At 41.1% G+C, this 17,013-nt stretch overlaps 1 protein-coding gene across 2 annotated transcripts; it reads left to right on the top strand.

Moving 5' to 3' along the window:
- The first annotated feature begins 1,856 nt into the window (after window positions 1-1,856).
- On the top strand, window positions 1,857-15,331 carry zc3h10 (zinc finger CCCH-type containing 10). 2 transcript variants are annotated; one of them, XM_026924826.3, is made up of 3 exons: window positions 1,857-2,930; window positions 4,902-6,185; window positions 12,617-15,330. In XM_026924826.3, exons 2-3 carry the CDS (start codon window positions 5,043-5,045, stop codon window positions 13,142-13,144), a joined length of 1,671 nt encoding a protein of 556 aa, XP_026780627.1. In that variant the 5' UTR covers window positions 1,857-2,930; window positions 4,902-5,042; the 3' UTR covers window positions 13,145-15,330. The 2 variants fall into 2 exon arrangements, with proteins under 2 accessions (XP_026780627.1, XP_034154476.1); XM_034298585.2 differs by lacking the exon at window positions 1,857-2,930 and adding an exon at window positions 2,939-4,706 and having other exon boundaries at window positions 12,617-15,331.
- The last annotated feature ends 1,682 nt before the right edge of the window (window positions 15,332-17,013 follow it).

A 17,013-nucleotide genomic window follows, 5' to 3' on the forward strand; every position in this document is an offset into this window, starting at 1 on the left:
AACATGTCTGAAGGTTTGTGCAGGGGGAGAAGAACATGTCTGGAAATTCAGATTGCAACCTCTGCCCTCTGCGACGGTGAGAGATGGTGTCCACCTGGGCCCAGAGTGGGATCAGCTGTTTTTAGACACTCCAACCCGAACTCATATCTCTCTGCCCCTGCCGTCGCCAGAGCAACAGGGACTGCCTCCCTCCATTCTTTTAGGAGGTTAAGGTGGTATATCTGCAGTACATTTCCCCTGTCTGTGTGCCCAATCTCATAGTTGACCTCTCCCACTTGCCATGTGACCTCAAAGGGTCCTTGCCACTTGGCAAGTAATTTTGAGCTCATGGTGGGAAGTAATATGAGGACTTTCTCCCAGTGTAAATTATCTCAGTTGGGAGCGCCTATTATAAAGCCATTGTTGCCTCTCCTGGGCATGGAGCAAATTTTTCTGTGATAAGTGACCTAATGTGTAGAGTTTTGCGTGCAGGTCCAAGACATATTGAATCTCATTTTAGACCGTCCTCCCAGTTTTCTTTAATTATGTCCAACACTCCACGGGCTTACGCCCATATAATAGCTTAAACGAGGAAAACCCTATGGAGGCCTGGGGAACCTCCCGAACTGCAAATAATAGGGTTTCCAACCATTTGTCCCAATTTTGAACTATTAGTCATGTTCTTAAATGTATGATTACCTTTGATAAATGTTCATTTTAATCCCAAATAATTCCTAAAGTTTGTTCACATAAATGATGTGCCTTGGTCAGTCAGGATCTCTTTCAGGATCCTATCTCGAGAGATTACTCGAAATAGTGCCTCTGCTACACTCTTCACAGAGATCGTCCCCAGAAGTGTGGCTTTGGGATATCACGTCGCATAGTCCACCATATCTAATATGAAGTGGTATCCCTGTGCTGACTGGTCTAATGGCCCAGTGAGATCCATGCCAATTCTGTTAAAGGGGATCTCGATAAGATGGATAGGACGCAATGGCACATTTGGGACAGCCAGCAGATTCACCAGCTGACATTCATTGCAAGACACACACCACTTACATACATCACAGCAGATGCCTGGCCAATAAAATCCTGGCCAGTAAAAATATTAACCGGACCAGTGTTTTATCCACCCAGAGGTGCCCTGCCATGGGGTTATAATGAGCCACATGGAAAAGCATTTCCCTGTGGCTTTTGTGTACTAACAACTGGGTCATTGTTTTGCATGTTTGTCCTGGCTCATACAGTATAAACAATCTCTAATAAGAGCGAAGTGGGGAAAGTTAAGCACAGCACCAGACTGAATCATTTCCCTGTCAATCTCCGCTACCTGCTTGAACGCATGCTTTAAGGTATCATCTCATGACTGTTCCAGCGGGAAATCCGCTAGAGGCTTGAGGAGTGGAGGTGGGTCTGCCTTCTCAGATGAGCCCACCATCTCGCTGCGATGCACCCGGAAGTGCATCGGCAGCCAGGGCAGTGCAGACTTCACACCGTGCTACCAGCCGGGACCCAGCCAGTCCTACACCTGCTGCTAATTCCCTAAACCCTGGCCAATCTGTGCCCAAAATCACTGGGTGGGAAAGGTGGGGACTAACCACCATCTTCAGACTATGGTTTTTGTCCTTAATAAGTGATTGTGAGAGGCACCATAGGATACATGTCCACAACTCCATGAAGACACCACACCTTCGCCTCGCAACACACTGATTTCAATCTGTGATGCAGGCCTGTGTTAAGAACACACCTATTGATTAAATATATTTCTACTTAAACTGCTCAGGAAACAGTATGAGTACACAGGTGTATGTCTGCATCATGCCAAGAAGAAAGGATATCAGCCATCAGCCAACAACCTCAGATTCATGTTGGTCTCAATTCTTTTTGGGAAAAAATGACTACATATTGAAATCTGTTCTGTTATTTTGTGGTCACTTGAGACATGAAACTTGTTTGTTTATAGAAATTGGTGAGAACCACACAATTGTGGATGGACCTTCCTTTTCCTATGACTGTACATACATGTCTTATTTGTGATTATCATGTCAAGAAATTCCTACAAAAAGCTCTATTTAAGCAGTATGTTGCATGTTACTTTTCAACACACAGACTGACTGACAGCTTGTAGTAAGTGTAGTAACAGTTTCAGTGTTGGAATTTTGGAATTTTATGGAATTTTATGTACAGAATACAGACAAGTGGAGTGATGCAAACAGTGAAATGCCCCATTGCTGTTATACTAAATATCAGCACTTGTCCAATCAAATTAGTGGACCGGAACTAACTGTTGCATAAAACCCCAGTTTATATTTCACGGGGACTTTAAGTCTGAAATAGCAACAGCCTCACAAAAGACTGATTTCAAAGAAGACAACCGCTTGTACTGACGTGCAAAATGCTTCTCCCTATTAGCTAGCTAGGTTATACATGTAAGCGTGGGGCGGTTCCCAGGAAAACTAGCTGGTGGAATGTAGAGCCACAAAAAGCCACTCTACAACAACTCTGGCATAGGACCCTTTAAGAAAGAAATTAAAGAAAAAATGCGTTTGTATGTATCTGTCACGTGATTGCGCATAGTGATGACGTGATCTTTGTGCGATCAAGCGCAGCCACATTCTGCACATCTTGCAAACTGCCTCTAGTGCAAGTTGTTTACAGATCTCCGAAATAAGGATACATTTGAGATTTTGCACAGATCTTGTGATCTGTACACATGTTATGCTGGTAGAAGTTCCGAAAAAGAACGATTAGTGACAATCTGCGAAACTGCGCATGGTGTTAGTCTTGTGTGTGAACACATCCATTACTTTGAATCAGGCGGAAGTTGTAGCCTGATCAGTTTCAGCGTGTGAAAACATCGTAAATACCCATTCATTTTGATTTGTGGGGGAAAAAAAAAGTTGTGCAGATGGGCTTGCTTTCAGGTGGCTTGAACTCCCTGTAAATGTTGGGTAGGTGATCGTTTAATGCTGTACAAAGTTGCCAGGTTTGGTTACTAGCTCGTATCTTAGCGTGCTAATAAGCTATCGCTAGCTGTTTTGTCTGGCACTGTAGCGTCTGTTATTTAGGCCTTTGTTACTCAGCGAGCCACAAAATCAGATGTTTTCAGATGTTTTGTTTAGTTGTGTAAAATCGAGCTAACATTGTGTAAAAATCAGCTAACATTTTTGTGTGCAACGACAGTAGTAGTTACGTTACTAAGTAACTAGATAACACTTCAGTTTCATTTTAATTCGCGTTGTACCAGTTCAAATTAGTACATGAGAACTAAACTCTTAAAACCCTATCTGATTACATTTTAACCTCTGATTAAAACCATGATTTGTGTTACACAATTAAACAAAAACAGTGCTATTCTTGAGATCAAGCATACATCAGTTTCTATTCTGAGTGAAAACTAGCATTACAAATTTTCCTTTGGAAAACCAGTTTAGTTTTCTGCAACCCATGTTATGTCATTTCGAAAAAGTAAAACCATCTCAAGTGCAAGAGTTTAAGTGCGAGTTGAAAATAAATGTGTGAAAACATAATATACACATATAAGAGTTTATTATTATACTATTATAATAGACCCTTTAAAGCTACAATAGTCGATTTTTTTTTTAAATCTTATTTTTACAAATATCCTGGAGGATATTTAGGACATGATTAAAAAAAAAAAAAAAGGTTCACGACATGACCTCAGCACAAGTGTACGAAGTGGCAAAGAAAAGCTGCTTGTAAAACTAACTTCCAGTCCAGAATGCTTGTTCGTGTTTGGATGTGCTGCGGTTTTGTGTCTGCGGCCACCATAGAAACTGGGGGCGTAGACTTAAAGAGTAAAATAATAACAATAATAATAATAATAATAATAGTTCAAATATCATACCCATCTATATAACTGTTAGTGACCTAATCTTGATTTAAAAAATGTACTAATCTTACCTAATGCACCTTTAATTATCCTGTGAGATCACAGTCTTCTGTGTTCTTAAATCAGGAAATGTTTAATTTGCATACACACTCTAGACAATCAAATACAGCAGTCAGAAAAGCTTGCTTTTCTAATATGAGACAGCATCTGCCTGCAAAATCATAGAGGCATCTATCCGTCAGGACTGAAGTTAGATTTGGCCAAAAACAGTAGGTAATTTTCTCAGAGGAAGAGGGACAAAACATTGACATGGCCCATCCAAGTAGAAATAAAATAACAGAATAGCACCTAGGAATGGTTTAATTAACCCAGGTCCTTGTATAAATTTATACCACAGCTCAGTTGAATGCTCGAATCTGATTGGTCCAAAAAATATGCATTATTATTGTACAACAGCACAAGGACGTTAATATTAATACGCTTGTTATAATATTTTGTTATTTCTATAGTAACAGCTCATACACAGGGGCTTGTATGACAGACACTCTGCATAATCTAAGATGGGTTTGCAAAAGAGGTTTTTGTTTAACAAAAATTCATATAATCATTGATGTGGTTAAGTGTTTTTTTCTTCCAGAATATCACACTCCAGTCTGCCCTGTTATACAAAAATAATGCACTTATTGTTTTGACTTCATTAAAGTGGTATCAGAATCTGGACAATACCAGTTTTCCTACTTGGAACTGGCACTTGAAACTTTTATATGTTTCCAGATTTAACAACAAAAAAAGCGTATTGTCAGTTACAGACATGGTTCTCATTGCTCAGTTTCTTGTAACCTGGTCACCTTGGTAACTCAAAACAATGGAATGAGTGAGTCATTAGAATTCTACAATTTAAAAAAATTAAGCTTGCATGATTTTAAAAGTTATAGATTAGAAAGTTTGACTACAACCAAAAGTCCTGGCTATTGATTTAAAAATGATTGCTGTGGAACAGTGAGCACACTCAAATGTTGTCTTCCTTTATGCCTTTTAATTATGTAATATGTATTCTGTCTTTCCACAGGTACCACATTGGATTTGCAGATTGCAACAGAAGTCTGATCTGGGTACCTTTGTAAAATCATCAGGCCTTGAACAATAGTCAGGCCTGCCATTTCTGGCCCACACATGAGCACGGGCTACCTTTTTGACTGCGCTGAGCGCCATGCCTGACCGGGATAGCACGTACCTGGTAGGTGGTGGCGGGGGCGGCAGTGGAGGGGGTGCTGGCACGGGGGTAGGGGAGGAAGTAGGCGCTGGCTCTGGCTTGACTGGGGGTGCAGACGGTCGAGGGGGAGTTGGGGGAAGCTCAACTGGTGGGAACAGTGGTTCTGGGGCCATGGGATGCAGTGGTGCCCTGGGAAATGGCCACACCTGCAGTGGAGCCAGTGGCAGCTTTGGCTCGGGCTCGCCATCAGATGGCGTTTGCCGTGACTTCTTACGGAACGTGTGTAAGCGTGGCAAGCGCTGTCGTTTCCGCCACCCAGACTTCAATGAAGTGCCTGACCTTGGCGCGCAGAAGAATGAGTTTGTCTTCTGCCATGACCACCAGAACAAAGAGTGTGTGCGTACCAACTGTCGCTTTGTGCATGGCTCCAAGGAAGATGAAGACTACTACAAAAAGACCGGTGAGCTGCCACTGTGGCTGCGGTGGAAAGTGGCAGCAGGCCTGGGTCTCTCGCTTACTGACCTGCCACAGAACCGTGGTGAGGCACCCATATGCAGAGACTTCTTGAAAGGGGAATGTCAGCGGGGCAACAAGTGCAAGTTTCGTCATGTGCGGAAGGACCACGAGCATGAGGCTTCACGGTTTAGTGCAGTGGGGATGATGGGTGTCTCAAGCGGGGTGGGTGGAATAGTGAATGCAAGCAGTGGAGGTGTGGCCTGTGGTGGAGTGTCAGGACTGGTTGGAGCAAATGGAGGGAGTCTGATGGGGATGGGAAGCCCTAACATCGGAGGGTGCAGAGATCAGGGATTGTGTGGTGGTGGTGGAGGAGGTTCCATTGGAAGTTGTCTATCCCTGGGGGCTGCTGGACAACGGCGCTATGACAGGGGTCCGTGTTCAGTTTATGAATCACTGTTTGAGAATGGACTGTTTGATCCCGGGCCACTGGAGAGCCCTGTTGATCACGCAGCTCTTCAGCTGAAGAGAAGACGATTGGAAGGATTCCGATTGGCCGATGGGACTGGGGGAGGCCACTATGATTTAGGGGTGCAGGCTGCTCTTTCCACCCGGCCTCTGGAGTATCGCCTATTGGAGGAGGAAAATGCTCTGCTGAGGAAGCGAGTGGAGGAGCTCAAGAAACAGGTGAGGATTAGAAATTTAATGCAGTGCTTTAATGCAGTGCTTCCAAATCCTAAACCTGCACTATCTCTGCATTAACACACCCATTTAAAGTTTGCCATGTAAATGAGCTGATGAATTGAGACAGGTATGTTGGAGAAAGAAAGACTCGTCTGGTGTGCAGGGATAATCAAGGACCAGGCTCAGGAAACACTGGTCTAATGGAAACTTTCAGATACCAGATTCCAGAAATAGATTCATCTTGAATGAATAGGTTAAGGAATAGTGACTCACTTTTTGCAACTACAATTATTCTGACACTATGTTTCGTTGTATCACATGGTTTTCTATGTAATACAGTTGAAGACAGGGCTACACATTATTACTCATATGCCAGGCTTCATGATTGCTGGTCAAAATTGGCGTTTAGTTCTTTAGTGCCCATAATTTTACTGTAGTTCTCAAAACATTTTGTTGAGAAAATATGTGAGGGAATTATCTGGAGTTATATGTCCTTCTGTATTGAGTTATTTGTAAGTGATAGAAAAAGAAAGTGAAACCTTATCTCGCCTTCACACTAGTGGGTGACAAAACAACAGGTACATTTTAATTTCTTATGTAAAATTTCTGCACCGAGCCATGAGTACCACCAGTACTGACAACATGCCAGCATGAAAAGATATTTGAACTTGGAATTTTCTTGAATGTATGGAAATTAGTAATAATGTAATAAATCCAAACAATTTCTTGACCTACTTCTATGGTACAAGTTGCCATACTGTATGTCCCCCCAATTCTCTATTCAGTTCCTGGGTTTAGTTCTGATTCAATAGTGCATGCAAAAATGTGAAAATCTTGTAACTATGCTTTTATCTTTTTCTGGGGTTTATTGCACTATTAAAATGCATTTTAGTAACACACTCTTGTATGTATACCTGGCTCCAGACTAACCTTTTCCAGAACTGTCCCAGAAATGTCCTGAAATTGTCAGCTACCCCAAACTGAAAATTGACTGTCCTGAATATTAGATTCCTTTTGTTTACAATACTGTTAGATTTATTTCTCTGTTTAATTCATGTACTGCTATAACAACACTCAATACTCAAAGGAGGGAATAGAGAGATAAATGCAGTAAATTCAGTCCAATATAGGTAAGATATGCTAGGCTTAAATGACTTTAATATGATACAAAAAGCACTTCATTTTAGCATGTGTGTGATTTGACTCTCTCTCAACTGATACTTTTTAACTGCTTTTTTTAAATGACCATTTATTGTGTCTAGAATACACTACTTTCATGTTTCAGTTTGTTCTAACATATGAAATAGCCTGCTCTTTTCTCTCAGCTTTGAACACACTGTTACTGCTGTGTAATTGCCATACACTCACATTTTACACAGGACTAGTATAACGTAGGTTAACCACACTGGGATTTGATCACGGAATAGTCAATGCCATTTCACTAATATAATATTTATGACTTTAATGTCTGTCATACAGATTAATATACAGTCAGGTCCATAAATATTGGGACATCGACACAATTCTAACATTTTTGGCTCTATACACCACCACAATGGATTTCAAATGAAACAAACAAGATGTGCTTTAACTGCAGACTGTCAGCTTTAATTTGAGGGTATTTACTTCCAAATCAGGTGAACGGTGTAGGAATTTACAACAGTTTGCATATGTGCCTCCCACTTGTTAAGGGACCAAAAGTGATGGGACAATTGGCTTCTCAGCTGTTCCATGGCCAGGTGTGTGTTATTCCCTCATTATCCCAATTACAATGAGCAGATAAAAGGTCCAGAGTTCATTTCAAGTGTGCTATTTGCATTTGGAATCTGTTGCTGTCAACTCTCAAGATGAGATCCAAAGAGCTGTCACTATCAGTGAAGCAAGCCATCATTAGGCTGAAAAAACAAAACAAACCCATCAGAGAGATAGCAAAAACATTAGGCGTGGCCAAAACAACTGTTTGGAACATTCTTAAAAAGAAGGAACGCACCAGTGAACTCAGCAACACCAAAAGACCCGGAAGACCACGGAAAACAACTGTAGTGGATGACCGAAGAATTCTTTCCCTGGTGAAGAAAACACCCTTCACAACAGTTGGCCAGATTTGTGTGTCGAAGTCAACAATCAAGAGAAGACTTCACCAGAGTGAATACAGAGGGTTCACCACAAGATGTAAACCATTGGTGAGCCTCAAAAACAGGAAGGCCAGATTAGAGTTTGCCAAACGACATCTAAAAAAGACTTCACAGTTCTGGAACAACATCCTATGGACAGATGAGACCAAGATCAACTTGTACCAGAGTGATGGGAAGAGAAGAGTATGGAGAAGGAACGGAACTGCTCATGATCCTAAGCATGCCACCTCATCAGTGAAGCATGGTCGTGGTAGTGTCATGGCGTGGGCATGTATGGCTGCCAATGGAACTGGTCCTCTTGTATTTATTGATGATGTGACTGCTGACAAAAGCAGCAGGATGAATTCTGAAGTGTTTCGGGCAATATTATCTGCTCATATTCAGCCAAATGCTTCAGAACTCATTGGACGGCGCTTCACAGTGCAGATGGACAATGACCCAAAGCATACTGCAAAAGCAACCAAAGAGTTTTTGAAGGGAAAGAAGTGGACTGTTATGCAATGGCCAAGTCACCTGACCTGAATCCGATTGAGCATGCATTTCACTTGCTGAAGACAAAACTGAAAGGAAAATGCCCCAAGAACAAGCAGGAACTGAAGACAGTTGCAGTAGAGGCCTGGCAGAGCATCACCAGGGATGAAACCCAGCGTCTGGTGATGTCTATGCATTCCAGACTTCGGGCTGTAATTGACTGCAAAGGATTTGCAACCAAGTATTAAAAAGTGAAAGTTTGATTTATGATTATTTTTTGGTCCCTTAACAAGTGGGAGGCACATATGCAAACTGTTGTAATTCCTACACCGTTCAGCTGATTTTGATGTAAATACCCTCAAATTAAAGCTGACAGTCTGCAGTTAAAGCACATCTTGTTCGTTTCATTTGAAATCCATTGTGGTGGTGTATAGAGCCAAAAATGTTAGAATTGTGTCGATGTCCCAATATTTATGGACCTGACTGTAAAACTATATGGGGCAGTCGTGGCCTAATGGATAGAGAGTCGGACTTGTAACCCGAAGGTGAACCTGAAGGTTGTGGGTTTGAGTCTCGGGTCCGGCAGGGATTGTAGGTGGGGGGAGTGAATGACCAGCGCTCTCTTCCACCCTCAATACCACGACTGAGGTGAGACCCTTGAGCAAGGCACCGAACCCCCAACTGCTCCCTGGGCGCCGCAGCAAAAAAGGCTGCCCACTGATCTGGGTGTGTTTTCACAGTATGTGTGTGTTCACTACTGTGTGTGCACTTGGATGGGTTAAATGCAGAGCACAAATTCTGAGTATGGGTCGCCATACTTGGCCACAAGTCACTTCACTTCACTAATGAAAGGATTACTAGCCTGCTCATGGAAGATATAACTGGCAGAAGAGCTGAAAGAGTACTTTTCATCACCAGCTAAATTAACAGACAGTTAGGTAACTTAGAGAGAGTAATTGCTGATTTCAGTGATCACAAAATGCAGACAGATGACACAGGTGGAATGTAATCTCAAATCGTATAAAAGATGGGATGTGTTTTTAGCACCACTGGAAACTATATACTGCAAGTAAGGAGTAAGTAAGTGATGGATCATCAGTCGATTTCGTTTTCCATGGATTTGAAATGAAGCAAGAATTGAAGTGTAGACTTTCAGCTTTAATTCAGTGGGTTTAACAAAAAATATTGCATTAACCGTTTAGGAATTACAGCCATTTTTTTATGTTGTCCATCCATTTTCACAGGCTCAAAAGTAATTGGACAATTGACTGATAAGCAGTTTCATGGACAGGTGTGGCCTATTTCCTTGTTATTTCATGACAAATTAAGGAGACAAAAGGTCTGTAGTTGATTCCAAGTGAATTTGCATTTCATGGGAACTCCCAATATGCGGTACAAAGCGCTGTCGATGCAAGTGAAGGAGGCCATCATTAGGCTGAAAAAACAAAACAGACCTATCAGCGAGATAGCAGAAACCTTAGGAGTGGCCAAATCAACAATCTGATACATTCTTAAAAAGAATGAATGCACTGGTGAGCTCAGCAACACCAAAAGGCCTGGAAGACCACAGCAGACAGGTAAAGTGGATGATTGCAGAATTCATTCCTTGGTGAAGAAAAACCCCTTCACAACATCCAGCCAAGTAAAGAACACTCTGGAGGAGGTAGGCATATCATTGTCAAAGTCTACAATCCAGAGACGTTTTTGGACTGATGTAACCAAGATTAACTTGTACCAGAATGATGGGAAGGGAAGAGTATGGAGAAGGAAAGGAAGGGCTCATGATCAAAAGCATATCACATCATCTGTCAAACATGGTGAAGGAAGTGTTATGGATGGGCATGTATGGCTGCCAATGGAACTGGGTCACTGGTGTTATTGATGATGTGACTGCTGATAGAAGTAGCAGGATGAATTCTGAAAGGTATAGAGCTATACTTTCTGCTCATATTCAGTCAAGTGTTGCAAAACTAATAGGACAGGGCTTATCAGTACAGACGGGTAATGACCTGAAACATACCATGAAAGCAACCCAAGAGCTTCTTATGGCAAAGAAATGGAATTTTCTTAAATGGCCTAGTCAGTCACCTGACCTAAACCAAATTGAACATGCTTTTCACAAAACTGAAGGCAGAAGGACCCACAAACAAGCAGCAACTGAAGGCAGATGCCTTAAAGGCCTTGCAAAGCATCTCAAGGAAGGAAACTCAGCATTTGGTGATGTCTATGGGTTCCAGACTTCAGGCAGTCATTGACTGCAATGGATTTGCATCTAAGTATTAAAATATTTATACAGGCTTATATTGTTAGTTTGTCCAATTACTTTTGAGCCTGTGAAAATGGAGGAACTCTGTAAAAAATTGCTGTAATTCCTAAATGGGTAATGCAATATTTTTGTTAAACCCCTTGAATTAAAGCTGAAAGTCTACACTTCAATCACATCTTGGCTGTTTCATTTCAAATCCATTGTGGTAGTGTACTGAGGCAAAAATACAAAAATTGTCACTATCCAAATATTTATGGGCCCGACTGTTTGGTGCTGTTTCTTTATGCATATGAGTGTGGCCATGCACAGGCACATCAATTTAGAATGTGTGGGATTTATCAATGGCCATTGCTTACAGCTGTGCATATGTATGTGCAATAAATAACAATTTTATTGTGCATAGGAGCAAGTCTTGCAGACAAATTTAGTATTTGTTTTATTCACGCTTTGATAAATGAGACCCCAGGTCTTTTTAAAACTCACAGCACCGCTGATAGCAACTGGGTGGCACAGTTTTCCCACTCAGCATATTGTTGCCATGTGAACCAGAGAAGAGTGTGACATTTGAATCTCCACAGGTGACTGACTGCTTAGATATAGTCTAAGTCACTTTTTTGCGGAAAGCTTTAAAAAAAAATACTTCAATACCACAATCAAACATTAATGCAACATTATCGCATGCAACATTATCGTCCCGAAAGTGTCCCAAAAGAGATTTTAGATAGTGTTAGTTTGCAGCCTTGATGTATACATTTTGGATGTACTCTAAAACAATCAGGTCTCTTAAGTTTCTCAACTGAAGTTATATATAAACAGTTGGACAGTGCACACCCACAGTTTTTAGCCACAAGAGACAAGCTGGGCACAGCATTAATTGACTTGTCACTTCCTTTGAAAGTAGGGGAATACTGAAACCTCCTTTATTAGCATTAACTTCAATCTAAATATTTCTGTAGCCCCCTATTTCTGTGAAGCAGTTATAATATTTTTTGTTCTTTCCTCTATCCAAACCTAACTAACCCTACTAACCCTAGGTATATTTCTGAAATGCTTTGATCGAACGATGTGCTTCAAAGCATTTACAGTTGGGATTAAAGTCAGTTTCCTGATTTGATTATTTTAAAATGTTTTATTCAGTCTTCTTTGAGTCTTTCTTTTTGATTTACTACTGTTTTTTTGGATTGTTGTCCCTTTGTGTGAAGAAACCTCTTTCTGGTTTTAGACTACAAAACCATTCTTTTGTGGTCGAATATCCTAATAAAACTTAATTGTTTTCTTGTTGTCTGTGAGCTGCTGTGATAAGTGAATTTCCCCACTGTGGGATCAATAAAGTTTATCTTATCTTATTTCAAGTTATCCAAATTGTGAGGTGATTTATCCCCACACATTACACTCTGACAAAAGGTCCCTTTTGGACTAAAAAGGCTCATTCTAATTGAGCTCAGAGTCAGGTCTGTTTTCTAACCTTAGTCTCTCAATTTGTACCAATACTGTCTGTTTATGTAAGTAGTCATGGCTAATTGTCAATCTTTTTTTCCCCCATAATATGCTTCACATCTCAGGTCTCCAACTTGATGGCTACCAATGAGGTCTTGCTGGAGCAAAATGCTCAGTTCCGCAGCCAGGCAAAGGTCATGACTTTATCCTCAACACCTACACCATCAGAACAGAGCCTGGCCCCACCTGTCGGTTCAGTGAGCTCCTATAACCATGGCATTGCACAGACTCGCACAACTTTGAGCAGCGCTGGACTGCAGCCACGTGCTGTATCCCAGCAGGAACTGGTGGCACCTGCCGGTGCCCCTGCTGGTGCGCCCCCAGCCAATGCTGCACCCCCACCTGCTGCACCCCCTCCTCCTCCACCCCATCTGAACCCTGAGATCGCGCCACTCTCTGCTGCCCTTGCCCAGACCATTGCACAAGGTATGGCACCACCTGTTTCCATGGCACCTGTGGCAGCCTCTGTGGCCCCGGTTGCTGTCTCCATGGCACAGCCTCTGCCGGGCATCACCATGAGTCATGCCACCACGCCAATGGTGACATACCCCATCGCCAGTCAGAGTATGAGGATCACCACCATGCCACATTAACGCAAACCCAAATACATGCAATAATTCCTTTTATCTTTAAACTATTTTTCTCAGACCCGAAGTTGTGCAGTTGGTGCAATTTTACAAAAGAAATACTGTATACAGTATTTACATAAACAGTTTCTCTGTAGACATTTCAGAAATGGCTAACACAACACCAGCAACTTGTGGAAACTGCAAGCACATACTTTTTTTTATTAATTTATCAGACTCATTGGTAAACATGACCAGTTTCTTATATTCCGTACAGTTCTTTGACAGAGAGACCATGAACTAGTTAAGTGTTTGTGCTAAAGGCACATATTTTTACATTTTGAATGGACAACATGGACTTTTGTCAGGAAAAAAAATGTTGTGCATTGGCTTCTTAGAAAGAACATGTGAATCTGTTAAGTCTTAGCTTTGATTGGTTGTTTTGCTGATTTTGCTCTGTGTGGTCTCATTCTTGATCTTTTTTTTTTCACAAACTGAATAAAGGATCTACCGGTATAAAATTTGTGGTCATTATTTCATGTGGGTGTGTATACCGTATACATGGTTCCAGCACAAGCTTATCAGTGGGATTTATTTTTTTAACTACTGTTTATATAACAGTATACACTATATGGACAAAAGTATATGGACACCTGACCCTCACAGCATGTGTCAGCCCTCCCCAAACTGTTGCCCAAACTTGGAAGCGCACACATGTCTAGAATGTCTTTGTATGCTGTAGCATTTAGATTTCCTTTCACTGAAACTAAGGAGCCCATACATGTTCCAGCATGACAGTGCCCCTGTGCGCAAAGTGAGATCAATGAAGACATCATTTTTTCAGGGTTGTATAGAAGAAATTGAGTGGCCTTCACAGACCCCTGATCTCAAATGCACCGAACACCTTTGGGATGAATTGGAATGACCCAACTTCTTGCACTTTTGTGGCTAAATGCGCACAAATTCTCATAGCCATATTCTAAAATCTAGTGGGGAAGGCCTTCCCAGTAGAGTGGAGGCTGTTAAAGAAGCAAAGGGGGAACAACTTAATATTAATGCCCACAGTTTTGGAATGGGATGTTCAGTACTCAGGTTTTCACATACATTTGGCCATATAGTTTATATACAACGGATATAAAATGTCTACACACCCCTGTTAAAAATTGCTGGTTTCTCTGATGTAAAAAACGAATATGACTCATGTCAGATCTTTTTCCACTTGATATAGTAACCAATAAAATTCAAGTGAAAATCAAATAGAAACATTTTAGAAAAATGTTTCTATTATAATATAGGACTTAGACTTTTTTGGGTACAAGTCTACCAACTTAGCACATCTTGATTTGGCAATTTGGTTCCACATTATTCCATGCAAATTTGCTCTAGATCTGTCAAATTGCGTGGGGATCTCCTGTGCACAGCCCTCTTAAAGTAATTCCACACTTTGATGAGATTTAGATCTGAAATATTCCAAAACATTCCTTTGTTGACTTGGATTTGTGCTTTGGGTCATTGTCGTGCTGTATGATGAAAATTTTCTTCATCTTCATCTGTGTAACAGAGGCCTGCAGGTTGTGTGCTAAAATAGATTGGTATTTGGAGCAACCCATGGTTCCCTCTATCTCGACTATTGCCCCAGGCCCAGATGACAAGAAGCAATCTCATAGCATGATGAAGCCACCACTGTGCTTCACTGTTGGTATTTTGCACCAAAAATATTTTAGAATTATGCCCCATAATTCTTGGTCTCATCAGACCACAGCATATTTTTCCATGTGGTTTGAAGTGATTTAGGCTTGAATGTTGAATGTTTTTTCCATGAGAAAGTGCTTCTTTCTACTCCATAGCCCAGACATGAAGAATACAAGAGATCTTTGTCACATGCAGGGCATGATGAGTACTTGCCAGATATTCTTGTAGCTCCTTTAATGTTGCCGTAGGTCTCTTGGCATCCTCCCTGATATGTTTTTCTTCTTGTCTTTTTGTCACAAAGGACCTCTTGTTCTTGGTAATGTGACTGTGGTACCCCATTTTCTCCACGTGATGATGGCCTTTATGGGTGTTCCATTTTACATCTAATTTGTTTTGGAATTTTTTTTTGTACCCCTCTCTTGATTGACACCTTTTGACGGTGTGATCCCTTGCATGTTTTGTCAGCTGTTTGCAGACCATGGCTTCAGCAGTCAGATAAATCCCAGAAATTGTTAAGAAAATCTTACAGAAACAGCTAATCTTTATTTGGGGTTAATCAGTATCACTTCATTGATGGCAGGAGTGTGATTGTTACTTTTGAATATGATTTAAACATGAATGGGATTGTTCAGTTATGAACACAGTCACATGCCCCATTATAAAAGGGTGTGCACACTTACGCTACTACGGTTTGTATGTATTGTATGTTTATTCTTTTTCTTTTTTTCTCCTCAAACAGTTCAGATTTTCACTTGAATTTTGTTGGTTGCTATATCACATTAAAGGTGGAAAAATGCATGACATGTTAGGAAGTATAGTTTTATTGTTCATTCACAATTTGTGTAACATATCCTCCTTCCTTAACGAACTATTCTCAACTCAGCAGTAATATACGGGTGCTCAAGAACCTTAGCAATGCTTCAGGACAAAACATAAAAAGAGCTTCATGGGGGCTGATGCGTGGTACAACAAAAAAGTGTTCAATTCAATTTTATTTGTATAGCACTTTTAACAATGGAAATTGTCACAAAGCAGCTTTACAGAAATAAATACATTAAAAATAGATTAAATCAAAATAAATTGTAAATATGTGAATATATCCCTAATGAGACGATACGAGGAAGAAACCTTGAGAGGAAACATCCTCATCAACGGATAGTGCAATATTTTTGGCAGTGCAGTGTTTCTGGATTTCTATTCAATTAAATTTTATTTGTATTGTCTTTTAACAATGGACATAGTCACAAAGCAGCTTTACAGAAATATATAAATTACGAATATAAAATTTAAATATATAAATTTATCCATAATGAACAAGCCAGAGGTGACAGTGGCAAGGAAAAACTCCCTGAGACAACATGAGGAAGAAACCTTGAGAGGAACCAGACTCAAAAAGGGAACCCTTCCTCATCTGGGTGACAACGGATAGTGCAATTATAAATAAATCCCTTCTGTAACTGTGTACTACATGGACAAATAGTGCAATTGTACAACCAGTAAATTCATTACAGTTTTCACATGAAGTCCAGTTTGTTGAACCTATCCACTGTCCACTGTCCACCTGAGTGCAAAATTGATCGTGGCAACTGCAGCCCCAAAGCCACCACAGCAATCGCAGTCCCAAACCATCACAGTACAACTCCCCATATGAGATCCCCAAGCCATCTCCACGGTCCCCAAGTGGCACCATCCCAAGCAATCCCAATGATCTTCAGGCCATCAATGTAGGGCCACCCCCAGCAGCAGCGAGCGATCTCAACCGATGAGAACTCCAACCAGAAGTAGAAATCTGGAGAGCAGAAGGGGTCAGGATCACTGGTATCTCAGGAGTAGCATGTGTAGCTTGACAGGGAGAGACAGAGAGAGAGGGATTGTTAGGTAAGCTTTTGTCCCGTAATGGTTAAGGACAATGTACTTTGCATACAGAGTGCAAGCAGGACTCTGGCAAGACTAGCTGTGACAGCATAACTAAAAGGGAGATCCAGAAGGTAACACAGCCATGAGGGTGCCCTGGGACAAAAAGCGGTCAGCCACACCACCATCAACAAACCTGAGTGAGTGAATGTTTCGCCTCACAATATAGAGCATTTGCTTTTTGCTGGTGTCTCACTTAGACAATGTAAACTTCATTTTTGCCCTATCATAACACATTTCATTTCTACGTGGATAACAGTGACCAGAAAGATAGAGCCAAACTTGAGGTG

This window comes from Pangasianodon hypophthalmus, chromosome 2, assembly GCF_027358585.1.
Source record: "Pangasianodon hypophthalmus isolate fPanHyp1 chromosome 2, fPanHyp1.pri, whole genome shotgun sequence".
Taxonomy (NCBI): domain Eukaryota; kingdom Metazoa; phylum Chordata; class Actinopteri; order Siluriformes; family Pangasiidae; genus Pangasianodon; species Pangasianodon hypophthalmus.

What these genes read in the sequence shown, in the direction of transcription:
- zc3h10 (XM_026924826.3), top strand. Translation starts at nt 5,043, where the DNA reads ATGCCTGACCGGGATAGCACGTACCTGGTAGGTGGTGGCGGGGGCGGC. An exon ending in TGGAGGAGCTCAAGAAACAG is followed by an intron (nt 6,186 to 12,616) that starts GTGAGGATTAGA and finishes TTCACATCTCAG; the next exon opens with GTCTCCAACTTGATGGCTAC.